Source organism: Limanda limanda, chromosome 6, assembly GCF_963576545.1.
Source record: "Limanda limanda chromosome 6, fLimLim1.1, whole genome shotgun sequence".
Lineage (NCBI taxonomy): Eukaryota > Metazoa > Chordata > Actinopteri > Pleuronectiformes > Pleuronectidae > Limanda > Limanda limanda.
The window spans coordinates 8,693,488-8,709,089 of NC_083641.1; the positions used below are offsets into that span (position 1 = coordinate 8,693,488).

Below are 15,602 nucleotides of genomic sequence, written 5' to 3' on the forward strand. Positions count from 1 at the left end.
GCTGCCAGGAGAAGTCTCAGCCTTTTGAGAAGTTTTCTGTTTTCCTCAGAACATGAACTCCCTGTTGTTGCTCAACCGTGCTGAAACTGCACGCTGACCTGTTGTGTATTTCACAAGGCACTCCCCAAAACTCCCAGTTCTGCAGAAAGTGGTTAGTGGAGGATACTGGAAGGACTGTGAGATCTCACTTTTTAGGAATGGGGAGGTGGCTGCAAGGTTCCAACCAACTTGGGGGAGTGACTCCGATGGAGCGGGGGTGGGGGGGTGTGGAGGTGCTTTGGGGACTATAAACAGCAAACCACCGCCCCCTGCGTCTGGTCAACTTTGTGCACATCCCTCTCTCCCTGTGGTTGAGTCCGGGCAGGAAGTTCGTCCTTCTCCTCCTCCGCCTCAGTCCGCTCGCTGTCCGTCGTGTGGTCTGCAGACATGACACCTGTGCTCCAGCTCTGCGCTGTCATCCTCACGTCGGTGCTCCTGCACAATGCGACGTCTGCGCATCTCAATGGAACGTGAGTCCCTTTGCTGCGCTGCAAAAGTTTGGCATGTGCGTCACGCCAGCGTGCACACGCATGGTTCCAGGGTTTGTTGAAATGCATGCGTGCTCGGGTTAGCAAGAAGTTACTCAAAAAGTCAAGTTGTGTCGAGGTCTGTTTTCGCGTGTTTGTTATTCTCAATAGCCTGGTCCCAATTAAAGTCCAGCGGTCGGCCTCAGGACACCGTTACGCAATGACGAGTACAGATGTAGTGTGCGTGCGTGTGTGTGCATGCGTGTGGTGTGTTTGTATCTTATTGTGTGTGTCAAAAGTCCCTCCACCGTCCCATCAACAATCTGCTTGTATCTGCCAGTTATCTGGACAACAAGGAGAGAATGTGCTGTCATAACTAAAGTGGTGAGCACACATCGCTTTGACGAGCTCACTGATTTTTGTTGTTCGGGATGACTCCTGACCACTGTCTCTGGATATTGATTTCCATTCCGATCTCTGTTTGCTGTTGTGTGTCTGTTTCTCTCTGTGTGTGTGTAGGTGGAGGTGTGTGGGCGTTCTGATCTGGGTCCATCATGACTCTGAAGGCTTTTATAGATCAGTATTCGAGTCAGATGCTCAATAAGATAAAACTTTATTAATCACACACTGGAAAGAAATCATTGGTTAGAGCAGCAGATAGTCAGAATGAGGTCCATGAAAGTATAAAATAGGCATAAAGTATTAAAATATATGCACTTATTACTAAAGAAGATGGAAAGTATTTGTAGAGAAATGTACTTGTGTGAAGTGCAGTGGCACAGGAGGATTGCACAAGAAAGTTGACTATATATGAATGAGTATAAATGTGATAAATAATGGCTATACATTGACCTTAGTAGCGTATACTATATAGCAGTTAAAGAAAAGAGCTACACACATGGAATAATACATTTAAGTCATGCAACAGGACAGTAATGTGCAAAATGACAACACACAATGCTTAATTAAATGTGTCTTTATTTCTACTTGGCATCAGCAGCGTCCTGTGTGTCGAGCAGAGACTAACTGATCCATCTAATTGTTGGAAGAAGTAATACTTGTTTTGGCAACACGACATCACCACATTCCATTCCACTGCATTCATATTATAAGCATCAATCTGCACCTCTAAATCAAAAGCTCATGAGTTCTGTGGCAGATATATTGCAAGTACAGTTAAGTAAATGGTATTTCTCTCTCAAAAGTAGCAGATTAGAAGGAAAAAGTAGGACATCTGAAGTGTGCTTGTACCCGCTGGTCACTTTTGTGCTTTTAAATCAGCAGCAACTGATTTTATCTGTTCAAGTCGATGTGGCAAACTTTTGAGCATACAGTTGTCTGTTTACACATCCAACAGACATGTGGCAACATTGTTTGCATTGAGTCAGGTTTCTAGGTACTTGATTAATGTTGAGTCCAATATTCACTCTCCTTTTTAGCTGTGTTTTCCTTTCCACCAGTTCCAGAGAAAATAGATAGGTCAGGGTCTTGAACAGCGAAGAATATCCTCCTGTATGTTCACCAGCTAATCCTTTCTCTACCTCCAGTATTTTCGCAGTGACCGTGAGCTCCCGCCTCACAGCAGGTGAACAAGAGACCCTGTGTGCCCAGATCCACGGCCCCACAGAGCCCGTCTCTCTGACTGTCTCCCTCGAAATGGGTTCTGGTCAAACTGTCCTCCTGGAGGAAGCTGTCAAACAGGACTTTTACCGCTGCTTGAACTTCCAGGTCTGACTCAGCACATGCACACACAGTTTACTTGTTCGCAAATGTTAACTCAAATATTTTCCAAGCACAATGCTGTTTCCTTATCCCCTAGCCCTCCATTAAAACAAATTGCTCAAATCCTGTGGTCAATATGTACCTAATTATCCAGCCGGCGCCATGACTGAGGCTGTCCACTTCATTGGTGCTCTGTAAATTACTGCTCTGGTCTCTCGCTGCTCGTTGTTATGCAACTTACGGGCCTTGCTACATATTGATGCGAAACGATCCACCAACCCCAATTAGCTCTTTGACAATAACACTTAGTTTCACTTCATTCCCCTTTGTTTGGGCCTGGAGCAGGACTGGTCTGGAATCTAAACAAAGGCTGCAAAGGCTAGTTATGTACCTGCATTCTTCTGGGAAATATCCTCTGACCCCCTACTCTCAGTCTCCCCACACACCCACACACACACACACACACACACACACACACACACACACACACAAATCACCCCTGACAGTGGTTGCAGTCCCTGTTATGTAACGGCAGCTCCATTATTAAGTGAAAACATATGCTGCGCACGTACAACAGCACTTCCTAATTAACCTTTTTTAGTGGAAAGGATATGGTATTGCTCAATATCACAGGAGCTCAGATGGATTTGCTACCAAGTACTCATTCTGTAACATTATAGATGACTTCACAGCAAACCCACTCCAAAGAAGGAAAATGAGGAAAAGTTCAATTCAGTAGAGAACAAATTGTGCTTTTGCATGAGACGGCATTTAAAACTGCACATTGCTCTCTTTGATCCCATAGGTCCCAACAGTGCCCATCAAAACTGTGGCAAACCTCAATGTGACTGTTGCGGGCGAGGGCGCCTCCATGAGCAAGACGACTAAAGTTCTCATTGAGCCTCCTGCCTTCATCCATATTATCCAGACTGATAAACCCATCTACAAACCTGGACAGACTGGTAGGTGTCTCATGTTATGAATCATGACTCATCAGAATATGATGTGTGGTAGAATTTGTGATACTCTGCTGCGGTTGGACTGTTCATTATGCCCCCATTCTCTAGACTGCTTACAAATTCAGCTGTACTTGCAATTTTGGGGGTTTTTAGTTCATGAAATCTGCATAATGCTGAGGTACGACCTGACAACTTTAGGAAAAATGGCTTTTCGTCTTGAGTTCTTTGGGAAGTTGTTTATAATCCACATCTTTAGCATTAAAAAAATACAATGCAGGTTTTAAGCGGGGGTTTCCCCCTAATTTTGTATTTGTGTGATTGTTTTTGGAGCACAATTGTCTGTTTGAACAGAAACACACGTCTCTCTCTGACAGAGCAGCTAGCACTCAAAGGAAAGTGTTATATTCTGTTCAATTTATTTCTGTCCATTAGCTTCATTTTGATTGATGGTTATCGTTTGTTTCCCTTTTCTTTAAAGTCAAGTTCCGAATCGTGTCCATGGATACAAATTTCATCCCTGTAGCTCGGGTGGTAAGTTTTATTTACTCTCTTCTGACTCATGTGATACTGTGTGATGTGTGCAATCATTCCAAACAGGGAACTTGGTGTGTTTTCCACCAAGCAGTCAGTGAATCTTCAAGTGAGGTCTATTTTGGTTCAGGAGAGTGGGAGGTGAAAGGAGGACTGTTTGTTGATCTTGAAGACAGCGTGGGTGTGTAGCGCTGTGTGGAGTAGTGTGATAAACATGCTGTCAGAGTTCATTTGGCGCACACTGCATTTGACCCAAACATCTGAGTCAATATGGGCTCCAGGCCTTTTCCGTTGGCGATGAGAGGCTGGAAACATAACGGTGTGCAGTGACTGTGAAATCCATTCAAATATATCGCATCATAAGGGTGGCGTGCTCGTAGTACATCCCATCAGTTAAAAAGGATACTTCAAATGATCTGAACATTAAAGCTGAAATGTGTATAATCTAAGTGTTTTTACACACTGCACCACAGCATCAAACACTAGGTTTCTACTTATTTGGAAACGTCATCTAATACAATATTTATATGTTTTTAGAGGAGCAAAAGTCCCTTAACATTTTCACATTTCCCCCAAAAATTTGGTGTAACACACAGCCTGCCAGATGGATAAGTTTTATCTCTGTAAACTAACTGACTCTGTGAACTTAATGTATATCGAAACTACTATTATATCACGTTATAACAGTGTAAAAAATACACTATTTTTCGTTAAAGTTGTTGTTTCTTTTTTCTCTTAGTACAAAGTGGTGGAGATCCAGGTGAGGAAAACTAATTGACTCCTGCCAACTGTATAATTCATGTCAAGGCATAATTATTATTATATACATTATTGTAAAATAGTTATTTGTACTGTGCTCTTATGAGGTCCCCTTTTTAAGCCCCTATGTGTTTGACTATAACCTCCAGTTGTACCAATAATAGCCAGCTTGACCCTGATATCAACCAATGAAATCCCACTGAGGTGAATTAGCCGAAAGCTATTTCAAGACTTCACCTATGTAATTTTTCTAAAAACAAAACTGCGTTATTTTACATAATAATCACATGACAATACTAAACCTAGGGGCTTCAATATAATGCAGCTTGGAGCAGCCTTGAGTAAATGTCCCTTTACTGTTTGCAGGATCCCAATTCAAATCGCATTGCCCAGTGGTTGGATAAGCCCATTGACGGTGGAATCCTTGATCTTTCCCACACCATGATTCCTGAAGCAGTACAGGGAATTTACAAGATCACTGCCTCAACGGACAAAGGGGAGCAAAAATCCCACCAATTTGACATCAAGGAATACGGTCTGCTGCAGTTAAATCCTAACAAATATCTCACATTTAGTGAAAAGTCTTTTTTATATGTAACATTTTGTTTCCTCTGCTTTAGTTTTGCCAAAGTATGAGGTAAAGGTTGACCTGCCGAGTGTCATAAGCATGCTGGATCAAGAGGCACTGCTTAGGATTTGTGGAAAGTGAGTGTCCCACTTGAATACAACAGATAGAGATTCGCTCTGCACACATTTATTAAGTTAGTATAATTTCGGATTAAGAATATTAACCCCTACATTTGATTTATTTCATGAGTACAAAAGTTAGAAAAGTAATTGTTAAATTAAGCCATTTAGACCTTGTATCCATCTTTCATGATGAATATCATGCCGTTTAGTTTTTAGCTTTCTCGTTCCATTTTACACTTGCTAGGGTCACACAGCTTTAAATGGTTTACTTTAAGTAAACTGCTTTTTTTGAATGTGTTATATCAATTGTTTGTGCTGTTTCCTGCAGATACACTTATGGGAAACCAGTTGTCGGTTCAGTCAAGGCAGTGCTTTGTAGAAAAGCTACCCGTTCTTACTGGTATTATAGAACCCAAGAGAAGGACATCTGCAAGACTTATGAGCTAACTGTGAGTATAGCAGATGAAAATGGATTGACTCTCTGTAATCACTGTGATTTATTTTTGAAAATTGACTTTCAGAATATTTTAATGCCATCTTATTTTTTTGGTGCTTGTTTTTTTATTTTTTATATCTTCTAGACAGATAAAAATGGATGTGCCACACAAGTTGTAAATGTGGCAGACTTTTCCCCCTACAAGCCCAATTACGAGGATGTTTTCGAGGTAAATGCTGAAATGGAAGAGTATGGCACAGGTAGGTTGACCGGATGCTCACTGTTCATTAAGGTGTGAGCAGCAGTTCCTAATGAGCTATGACCTCTGTTTATCACCATCCAGGGGTCACCCTTACAGGCAGTGGGCAGACCAGTTTCAGCTCTCAAATCCGAACTGTCACCTTTGAGGATGTACCTGAATCATACAAACCTGGCATTCCATTTGATGGAAAGGTAATCTGTCTGGAGTGACATGCATTTCTTTTTATCACTGCTTTTGGCATGGTTATTATAGGGCTGATGATGTCAGACGACCAAATACTTCAGTCCAGACTGAAACATCTAAACAAATACTGGACTGATTCCCATAAGGATGAATCATGTTGATGATCTTCTTGCTTTGCCAACAAAGCAGACAGACGTTTTAAAGTTGACCACGATTTTTGGTGGTTGAATGTTCCTGACTGAAATGCTCCTTGGGATTCTTAGTTGTCTCACTTCCAAAGGTATTTGTTCCTACTCAGAAAAACAAGGAACCAAATATCCCAGAATGCAGTTACTCAACATTTGGACTATTTGAAGTCCAGTGTTTTTAAACCTGGACCCTATGTTAACAAATGTTGTAGTGTAATTGAATGGTACTTACAACAACTTTTGGAATTAGCCCAGGAGATTGCCGCCATCAGCACCCGAGACATGGCTGCAGTGGCTACAATAGCGACAATCCACGGAATGTCGCTCACTAAGAAGTCTCACTCTCAACCATGCAGCAGCTGGATGTTCATTCTCGACCTGTTGCCTATCACTCACTACGTTTACATGATGGCATAAGCCCGATGTCGGCTGAAGCCCGGTTTCTCTATCCATGGGGGGTTAACTGCTCTATCTCAGGGTACATGGCACTGAGAAATCCGACTCTTGTCCGAAAGCATTTCATACCCCGCTACGATAGGTGGCGCTGTTTTCATTACAGCTAGTGGTGATACAGCCATTTCCACTTGACCTCGTCACCACTACCAACAAAAAACAACAACAGCCTTCAACTCAGCATGCGAGAAAGATGACGAACGGAGAGCAAGGTGAAGCTACGTCCCTCTACATGATGTTGTGCATGTTTACTCTAGGAGTACTGCGAATGCGAACGGCGCATTTGAGGGAGGGAGGGGGGAGGGAGGGGGGAGGGCAGGATCTCAAGCATGCGCAAAGACGTCATCTCCAGTTGTTTGTCTAGCTTCCAGAGTTACATGCGCGCGTTGTTCGATATACAGCCAAATCCGATCTACTTATCTGGGGGTGGTTATCCGACACAAGAAATCTAGATTTGTGCTGTTACATGAAATGGATCTTCGATTGAAACCCGACAACGCCAGAAATAGGGTTTCAATCGGACACATGTAACCGCAGTTATTGTTCTTCTCATGTTCTCTGACTATTGGCAACTATGCCAAAATAAAAATTTGAACCTGTAGTGGAAATTTCACAGATTCCTGATTCACCATCCACCCTGATGGGTATGAAATAATGAAAAGGGTTAGAGTCCCCAGTCAGTGAATACTTGTTTTTGTGGACCCCTCACACTAACTCAAATGCCACCAGCACATCAAACTCTATATTTAACCTCATACCAAGGCAGCTTAACAACTATTAGACAGGTAACGATGCAATAGGCTGTAAATCCTCCCGGTCCCCAGAGTTTTGATAACTCTAACCCAGACATGGGCTAAGTACGGCCCACGGGCCGTATATGGCCCGTTGGGCTTTTTAATCCGGCCCGCCAAACTTGTCCAAATAATAATTTAAAAAAAAAATGTAAATAATTTTTTTTTTTTTTTAAACTAACAATTTTGTAGCACTTAAATGGCACGTACTCATAGCACTCTGTAGTTTTGCTTTATTTTTGAAGAAATCCTACTTTCTTGATTCTTGTTGTTCTGGATTTGAACCCTCGGGTTGAATGCACTTAGCGTCAGTTAAATTAAATTTGCCCGGGGGTGTGGTGTATAGGGCTCGAAAGGGCACATGATCTCCCTTCACTTTTTCCCTTTGCCCTGTGAGCACTTCTGTAAAATGAGAGGATCAAGGAAACGAAAAGTGGACAATGAGTGCCGAGTGTTTAACACGGAGTCGACAACAAAATACTTTTTCACTGATGTCCAATCGAAGGCTGTATGCCTGATATGCCGAGTCGCAGTTTTCATGGAGTACAACATCAGCCGTCACTTTGCTACGAAGCATGCTAACTACGCTAGCAAGCAGTCAATGTAAGAACGGGTGGCTGGGGCTCAGAGGTTGGCGACTAATTTACAGACTCAGCAAAATTTTTTTGCACAGACAAACTGCGATTAAAGAGTCATCTACCAAGGCATGTTTTTCGGGGGGCATTCGAAGTAGCAAAGGCTAGCAAGCCTTTCTCTGAAGGCGGGTTTTTGTTAAATGGCCTTGCAAATAAGTGCTTTGCTACTTGGTAACGGCTAAATCCTTTCATGTAATGATTTTTCCATGTCATTTATATTGGTTCACAAAAACACTCCATCCATCTGTTCCTGGCCCGGCCCCTCTGTCAAATTTTAGAAACCCTTGTGGCCCGCGAGTCAAAAAGTTTGCCCACCCCTGCTCTAACCTGTTCACTTGTCAGCAGTCAATATGAAATCAAATTGTGCATTGAAATCAGTATTCATTATATGCAGTAAAGACTATCTCAGTTAATACTGATCACTTTGATGCCTACCAGATGAAGAACTATTTACATTTCAGACACTCTATTCACGTTACTCTTTTGCCACCTACACTATTCTAGCACCAGTCCTTATAAACCTGCAGTGTAATAGTCTGATTGCTAATACTATTTCTGAGCACATTCAAGCTCCAAGAAGTTACAAATCAAATGACCACTTCAATGACATCACTGCATTGTTAGTATTTTTATTCTTGTCTTGTTTGCAGGTCAAACTGACTGGTCCAGACAATAAACCTGTCGCCAACGAGCTGGTGTACCTGCTTGCCACCCTCTTACAAAACGTCACACTCACTACAGACAAGAAAGGCATGGCTTCATTTTCTCTGGACACATCCCTCTGGAAGGACACATTGGCTCTGATGGTTGGTTACTGCTCTTCAGGATTTATTCACCCGCTTCTTTTAGTTTCCACCAAATTTACAAACAACATTTACCTATAGCAACTGTCATTCCATCCATTATGTTGAAGGTGGCCCACTAAGTTTTATATTCTAATCAGTCATGTTGATTTTGTGTTGGAGATATTGTTGTTGATAGTTGCATGTGAATTTGACCTTTGACCTGTCACTATTCATATCAACAGGCAATGCCCCAAAACTACGACCACAATGAACCATATTCGCAAGGGGTGCGTAGTCCAGATTACAGGCAGGCCCACCACCAAGTCACAATGTTTTACTCTAAGAGCAGTAGCTTTTTGAAGCTCATGCAGGTCGGAGAGAAGATCCCTTGTAACAAAGATGCGACTGTGCGTGCTCAGTACATCATCCAGGGGCAGGAGCTAAACAGTGGACAGGAAGTCCTTGAATTTTTTTACCTGGTAAGTGTCACAGGCTTTAAGCTACTCAGAATTATAACATCCATCTTTCCTTGTGTTATTTTGTACTAACACAGTCTATAAAAATAACATCATGGGACACTTGTGATTCACTGGAAGTAATGTCTGTGGCATCCATCATATTGTGAGAACACTTGGATAAATTTATACAGTGGAAACTGGATATTGTGATCAACCATTTATATGGATCAAAAAGCTTGGGACAGAATCCGTCCTAAACATATCAAGTAATGCGCTTACAGTGTTCATTTTGGGTCTTTTTTTGTGTGAGTGAGCGTATCGGTATGAGTGTTTGTGTCAGCGCGAGAGAAAGAGATTTTACTTGTTATTATATATATTATTATTGTGTGATGATGAGTTGATATTGTGTTGTCAGTTTAAATAAATTCATGTCTAAGCTGAGAGAGGGCAGAGAGAGATAATTTTGACCTGGGACAAACATGATCACTATAAGCTTTTTCCACTGTATTAGATTATGGTAATATTTGGTTGACCAATAATTAAACCCAATCCTCATGGCTACATTCCAATGGCTCAGTGTCTACTCAAAGTTTTGCAGAGAAGAAGCAGATGTAATTCTTTTAATTCAATTTCAAAGAGGGGTTTTAATGTGAAAAAACCCACATCTGTGCCTGTCTGTCTTTCATTTCTTTCTTTCCTCTTTCTTTGTAGGTGATGTCCAGAGGACAAATTGTGCAGCATGGCCGTATCCCAGTGGCTGTTAAAGCAGGAACTGGTACAGAATATTTTGTTATTTGAACAAAGAAAACTTGGTGATATTCTGCATTCAACAAAGCTCATGAAAAGACCACAAGCTAATGTGAAGTATTTTAGAAAGGCTGCACCCACATACCTACATTTTATTTTTAGAACACAACTCTGCTTAAAGATATGCCTGGTGTCCACAATACTGCATAGTTTTAGAGCTGCTAAAAAAGAGAACGGCTGGTTTAGTCATTGCATTTCAATAAGATTACAGCTTCAAACGATTATGAATTATGAGGATTATGAAAACCGACATGAAACCATTTTTATCCCATTTTTCGTTTTGCATTAAAGCTCCATCGTTCACACAGGCAGCGTTTCTGCTGCGTGTCGTCGAATAAAAGTCAGGCTCAGGACACGACAGCGAACTTTCAGGATCAGGACGGACACATTTGATGGTCCGGTATCTTTGATGGTGCTGTATCACACTGCCGCAAGTCCTCCCTTCTCACTCTCCTGCTGATCTGCACTCACTTTACACGTTAACAATACACACCAACACTTATCAGAAATTATTAGGACTTATTCAGTACTTGAAATTTACTTTGTGTTTGTTTGATTGGCGCTAGAGTTTATGTGACTCATATTTAAAGTCATGGAAAAAAATTAATACATTTTGGCAACTTTGTTCAGATACCACACACACACACACACAGGAGGAGACTAGACGTGATGCACACAACCAGGACATCAGGGTTAAAGCATCTGGAACAGATTCACAATCTGACAACATTTATTGATAACTAAACAAATGTGATTATGAGTTTGTGTGAAGAGTAACGGAGATGAGCAGACACACACACAAGCGCTCCTGCAGACAGAAGAGAAGTTCTGCCAGCAGATTATGACACAACTCTGTGTGTTAACTTCATTGTTGCATAAGGAGCAATGCCTTGTTTTATCCACAAAAGTATCAAAATATGAATTCAGCAGGTTTAAATGAAGATAATTTCTATTTGTGGGTGAAGTTTGGTAAAGAACAGAGGAGCAGAGTCACAATGTCACGCCGTGCCGGACACTCGCTGCCCATTTACACTGTGCACACACTAATCTATTACCATTGCGCCGAAATGATGTACTTTTCTTTAAAGTAAAATTAATATATGATGTTTACAAAGTCCATGAGTAATCATGTTAAATAATTGGGATTACAATATTGATCGAAAATAATAATGAAGCAGATTTTTGCCATAATCAAGCAGCCCTAAATAGAAGTTCAGAAACGCTGCTGGTTCTATTTTATATTGAAAACTCTGTAATTTAGTCTGGACGTGCAGAACCTGAAATGTTGAACATGAATAGTGGCTGTAAAGAGTCACATGATAGGTGATTTCAGGCTTGTTGGTCTGGACGCAAGTTATAACTGATATGGAGCCAAAACACTTGTGGACCTTTGGTCTGAAAATGCTGTTTTCATAATGAAAATATGGATGGAACCTAAAATTTAAGTCTAAGCAAGTCTGATTATCTTTTATTCCTTTTACCATGGACCATGGTTGAGGTTAACCACTAGTATGTTTTTTTTGCTTCAGGCCAACGTAGCAACTTATTCGTTGCTCATGTGCATAAAACAATATTATTTCATACGGCAAACAAGAAATATATAATTTCTGTTCATTTATGTATTTTGACAAGTGTGTCACGTTTCGTTGTCCCTTTTTTTTGTTTCATACCTCAGTCAACAAAGGGGAGTTGTCCATATCACTCCAGCAGGTGACAAACCTGGCACCATTTGCCCAGGTAGTAGTCTACACTGTGATGCCCAGTGGAGAAGCTGTGGCCGACAGCCAGGACTTCCCCATTCAGCTCTGCCTCAACAACAAGGTGGATTATTAAATGAAAACAAGACTCTTGATGTATAAAACGATGTATTGATTTTTTTTACTCATTAATTTGAGGCTTGACAAGAGGATAGACATAAATGTCATCTTATCTGCTCGGAAACTAAAGCAACTGCCCCTCGTTGTCTGCTGTGCAGGTGGTTCTGAAGTTCTCCTCCATCCAGAGTCTTCCAGCGGAGAAGACCACACTTAGTCTCCAGGCTCACCCAGGCTCCATGTGTTCTGTGAGGGCCATCGACCAGAGTGTCCTCCTGCTGAAGCGACAGCAGGAACTCTCTATCAACTATGTACGACATTGACCCTCATTGCTTATTTTGCCATGTTAACAACTAATCCGTTGCCAAAATGTTACAATTACATGAAGCCTTGATTTTAGGGATAAGTGGAAGTAGCGATTTATCCACAAAACCCAATGTCTCAGTGTTTTCAGCATTTACATCATCACTGTGTGCACCTCCCATCATTCTGTGTGCTGACATACCCCTATTAACCCTGATGTTTTTGTGCAGGTGTACAAACAGCTGCCTTTACAGAAGATGTCAGGTTATACGTATGAGGTTGATGACCAAGAGCCATATCCCTGCATGATTGTACTCAGCGCACCTCGTCGAGCGTCGCGCTCAATCTACTATGAACCTGATCAAAAGAACGACGTCTACAGCATCTTTAAAGTAAAATTTGGGATCATTTGTTTGGAAGGGGATAAAACATATCTATCAGATATGTGGGCTATTGTATATTTATAAGATCTATTGATCTCTGTGGATTGCTTTTTTTAAGTACAGAATTTTTTCTTTACACTTTTTATTCTATTTCTAGATCTAGTTCTGACTGTAACTCTATTTCTCTCAGTCTCTACCTCTTACCTCTCTTTCCTTTTCTCTTCTGTCTTTATGCATCATTGTATCTTCTGTAGTTGTTAATCTCTTTTGATTTTGTCCTCTAGATGCCTTGATCTAGCTTAATTTAGAGGGGACATATTATGAAAATTTCCCTTTTGTAGTGCTTCTTCACGTTAATTTGGGTATCTGGCATGTCTACCGACCCAAAAACTGTGGAAAAAAACTACTTCCGCGATTTGTTATGGTTCCTCTACGTCAGAAATGTCATGCTTGAGTGACTGAGAATGAGCTTCTGTATCAGTCTCTCGTCACAATGAAATGGGAGTCTCTCTTACATGCTGGCTCATTAGCTTTTAAAGGAACAGGCACTCTAAACAGGTCTCTCTGAGGAGGGCTATTTTAGACAGGGTAAAAAGGGCGCTGTTTTAAATTAGCCTTGTACTATTTTGACCAAAATATGTTAGACATTTCATTAAGACCCCAAGGAACCATATCAACTTGTGGTGAAATGGCCATAATATGGCCCCTTTAACAGTTTACATGAGGTTTAGCATCTGGGTTCACCACTAGCGATAAAATTCTATACAGTTTATGACCTGACAGTTTCTCCTTTGGTTTTATCATCACTCTGTCTCTTCTTCTAGGAAGTTGGAATCAAAATTGTGACCAACTCCGATGTGAAAAAACCTATTGACTGTAACGGCTGGGATGAGTTACATTTAGGTGATTTATGTTTTACAAAATGCAACTTGTATTGTCCACTGACTGCTCACTCAACTGTCTATTGATACTGGTCCAATAATAAGACACTTGTCATTTTACTGTGAAGTATATTTAAAAGAGATGTTAACCACCCTTCTGGGACCTGAAGTTCACCTAGAAGGAACTGGAAAGACAAAGTAGACTATTATAACATACTTTCCTGAGACCTGCATCTGGGAGCTGTTTTTTTGTTGTGTAAGTTGTGTAATTACTGTTTTTTGTGTTTTTTTTTTTTTTTTATTGATTTGTTCCAAGAATCATCCAGTGACCAAGACTCTCCTTTCCCCATGGCCTTCAACATGATGCCGGAGGATTCAGGTGTCGGGCGGAGAGATAAAGTTGAACAAAAGAAGGAAACCGTCAGGACATTCTTCCCTGAAACCTGGATCTGGGACCTAGTTACTGTGGGGTAATAATCATATGAACCCATCAAGTGATTGTTAAAGAAATGGAAAACAATACACACATCTTTCTTTGTGCAGTAGCCAAAACAGACATGCTAGGGCTGTACCCCATCACTCACAGTAGGATAAGTAAGCTAATTGGCTAAATGAGTTTCTAAGGACTTTAAATATTTGTTTTACCACTGTTGACATTTTAATAACATCATGTGCCATGAGGTACTCTGTTTTTAGCCACTGTAGCAATGTGGTTTAAGGGTTTGGCAATTTGTAAAAGTTCAAAATGTCATCCATCCAGAAGGGTTTTGGTTTTACCAAAATATCGTGACAACGGTTGAATGAACTGCTATTAAAAAGCTTTTCCATACAAATATTCATGGATTGTAGCAGACTCCGCATGATTTTTATGATTGTCTAAGGTTTTCGCTAATGCCACCAATTGGTTCAACTTATTCTGTGAAATAGAATCTACTGAATAGATCAACACATAATTATTGGTTGATAGTAGTCATTGTGGATTGTGATCATGGTAGCAGCTGGTGGTGGATCGTGATAGCTGTGGTGGATTGTGATGGTGGTGGTGGCTGGAGACTCTTGCTTATAGGCTTGTTTAACAAAATGTCTTCAGAATTCTAGGATGGATTTGCATAAAATGTTGTACTGACGCTGACGTTGCTTTGTTACCAGACAAAGCAACCAAATTACTTTAGTGATCTGCAGACTTTTCCCTTAGCACCACAGTAAGGTTTACCTGGTCTCTCAGGTGATTTGCAGTAAATCACTAAAGTTATTATTCCAGTGACAAGCTAAACAATTGTCTGGAGCATGGTATACACGCTTGTTGGTTGCCTTAAGTATTATTCTTGTTATGAGGTACAACATAAAGCCTCAGCTTCTAACATGACTGCAGAGTCATAGATATTTGTGGGTGCCCTGGTTGTGCAGGGGTGAAATTCCTGTCCACAATCTCGGACACAGTTTGATCTGGCTCTCTGATTAACATGATTTCAATCAGGAGAACTCATAGAGAAACAAATGGCAATGAGTCCATTAGAATGAAATGAAATTTATTTACTGGATGAAAAGAGAGAATGAGCTGGTGGAGTCTAGAGATAGCAGGACATGTTTATGTGTTCATTGTGATTGCATTTATGAGGAGGGAGGCATCTAGGTCATTGGCAAAGTCCAGTTCGTCAATTTGGGAAAAGAGTTTCCTGAATGCCTCTGGGTTTATCAGCTGTTTCCTTCTGTGAGATCCAGTAGATAGAGACCAGAAAGAGGAGTGGATAAATTATAGATTCCTGTCATACACCAGGCTCGCGTAACTACTATTACTACTGCTACCCCTGCTACCACTAATAATACTACTAATAATAACTTTATTTGTATTGCACCTTTCAAAAGAATGTTACAAAGCACCTCACAAAGGAAGTGCAGTGCCAAGTTTGGTGTGATTATGGACATGCAATATGTGAAATGTACAATTGGAATAAACAGGAAAGCAGTGCCTTATAATCGGTCAGGGCAATGCTTAACAGGCAGTCTGTGGACGGAGTTCAACATGTCTTCCTCTGTTTTTAGATAAATTAGAGCA

At 40.9% G+C, this 15,602-nt stretch overlaps 1 protein-coding gene across 1 annotated transcript in view; it reads left to right on the plus strand.

Moving 5' to 3' along the window:
* Positions 1-314: 314 nt before the first annotated feature.
* LOC133003128 (alpha-2-macroglobulin) overlaps positions 315-15,602 on the plus strand; it is a 31,559-nt gene continuing 16,271 nt past the window's right edge. Inside the window, exons 1-18 of the mRNA XM_061072739.1 lie at positions 315-509; positions 2,054-2,234; positions 3,034-3,190; positions 3,666-3,718; positions 4,458-4,478; positions 4,844-5,012; positions 5,098-5,182; positions 5,496-5,616; positions 5,749-5,863; positions 5,947-6,056; positions 8,766-8,921; positions 9,143-9,379; positions 10,070-10,133; positions 11,841-11,986; positions 12,141-12,290; positions 12,513-12,674; positions 13,490-13,568; positions 13,863-14,016. Coding sequence (XP_060928722.1) covers positions 427-509; positions 2,054-2,234; positions 3,034-3,190; positions 3,666-3,718; positions 4,458-4,478; positions 4,844-5,012; positions 5,098-5,182; positions 5,496-5,616; positions 5,749-5,863; positions 5,947-6,056; positions 8,766-8,921; positions 9,143-9,379; positions 10,070-10,133; positions 11,841-11,986; positions 12,141-12,290; positions 12,513-12,674; positions 13,490-13,568; positions 13,863-14,016 — 2,243 coding nt within the window. The 5' untranslated portion in view covers positions 315-426. The remainder of the gene's footprint in view (positions 510-2,053; positions 2,235-3,033; positions 3,191-3,665; positions 3,719-4,457; positions 4,479-4,843; positions 5,013-5,097; positions 5,183-5,495; positions 5,617-5,748; positions 5,864-5,946; positions 6,057-8,765; positions 8,922-9,142; positions 9,380-10,069; positions 10,134-11,840; positions 11,987-12,140; positions 12,291-12,512; positions 12,675-13,489; positions 13,569-13,862; positions 14,017-15,602) is intronic.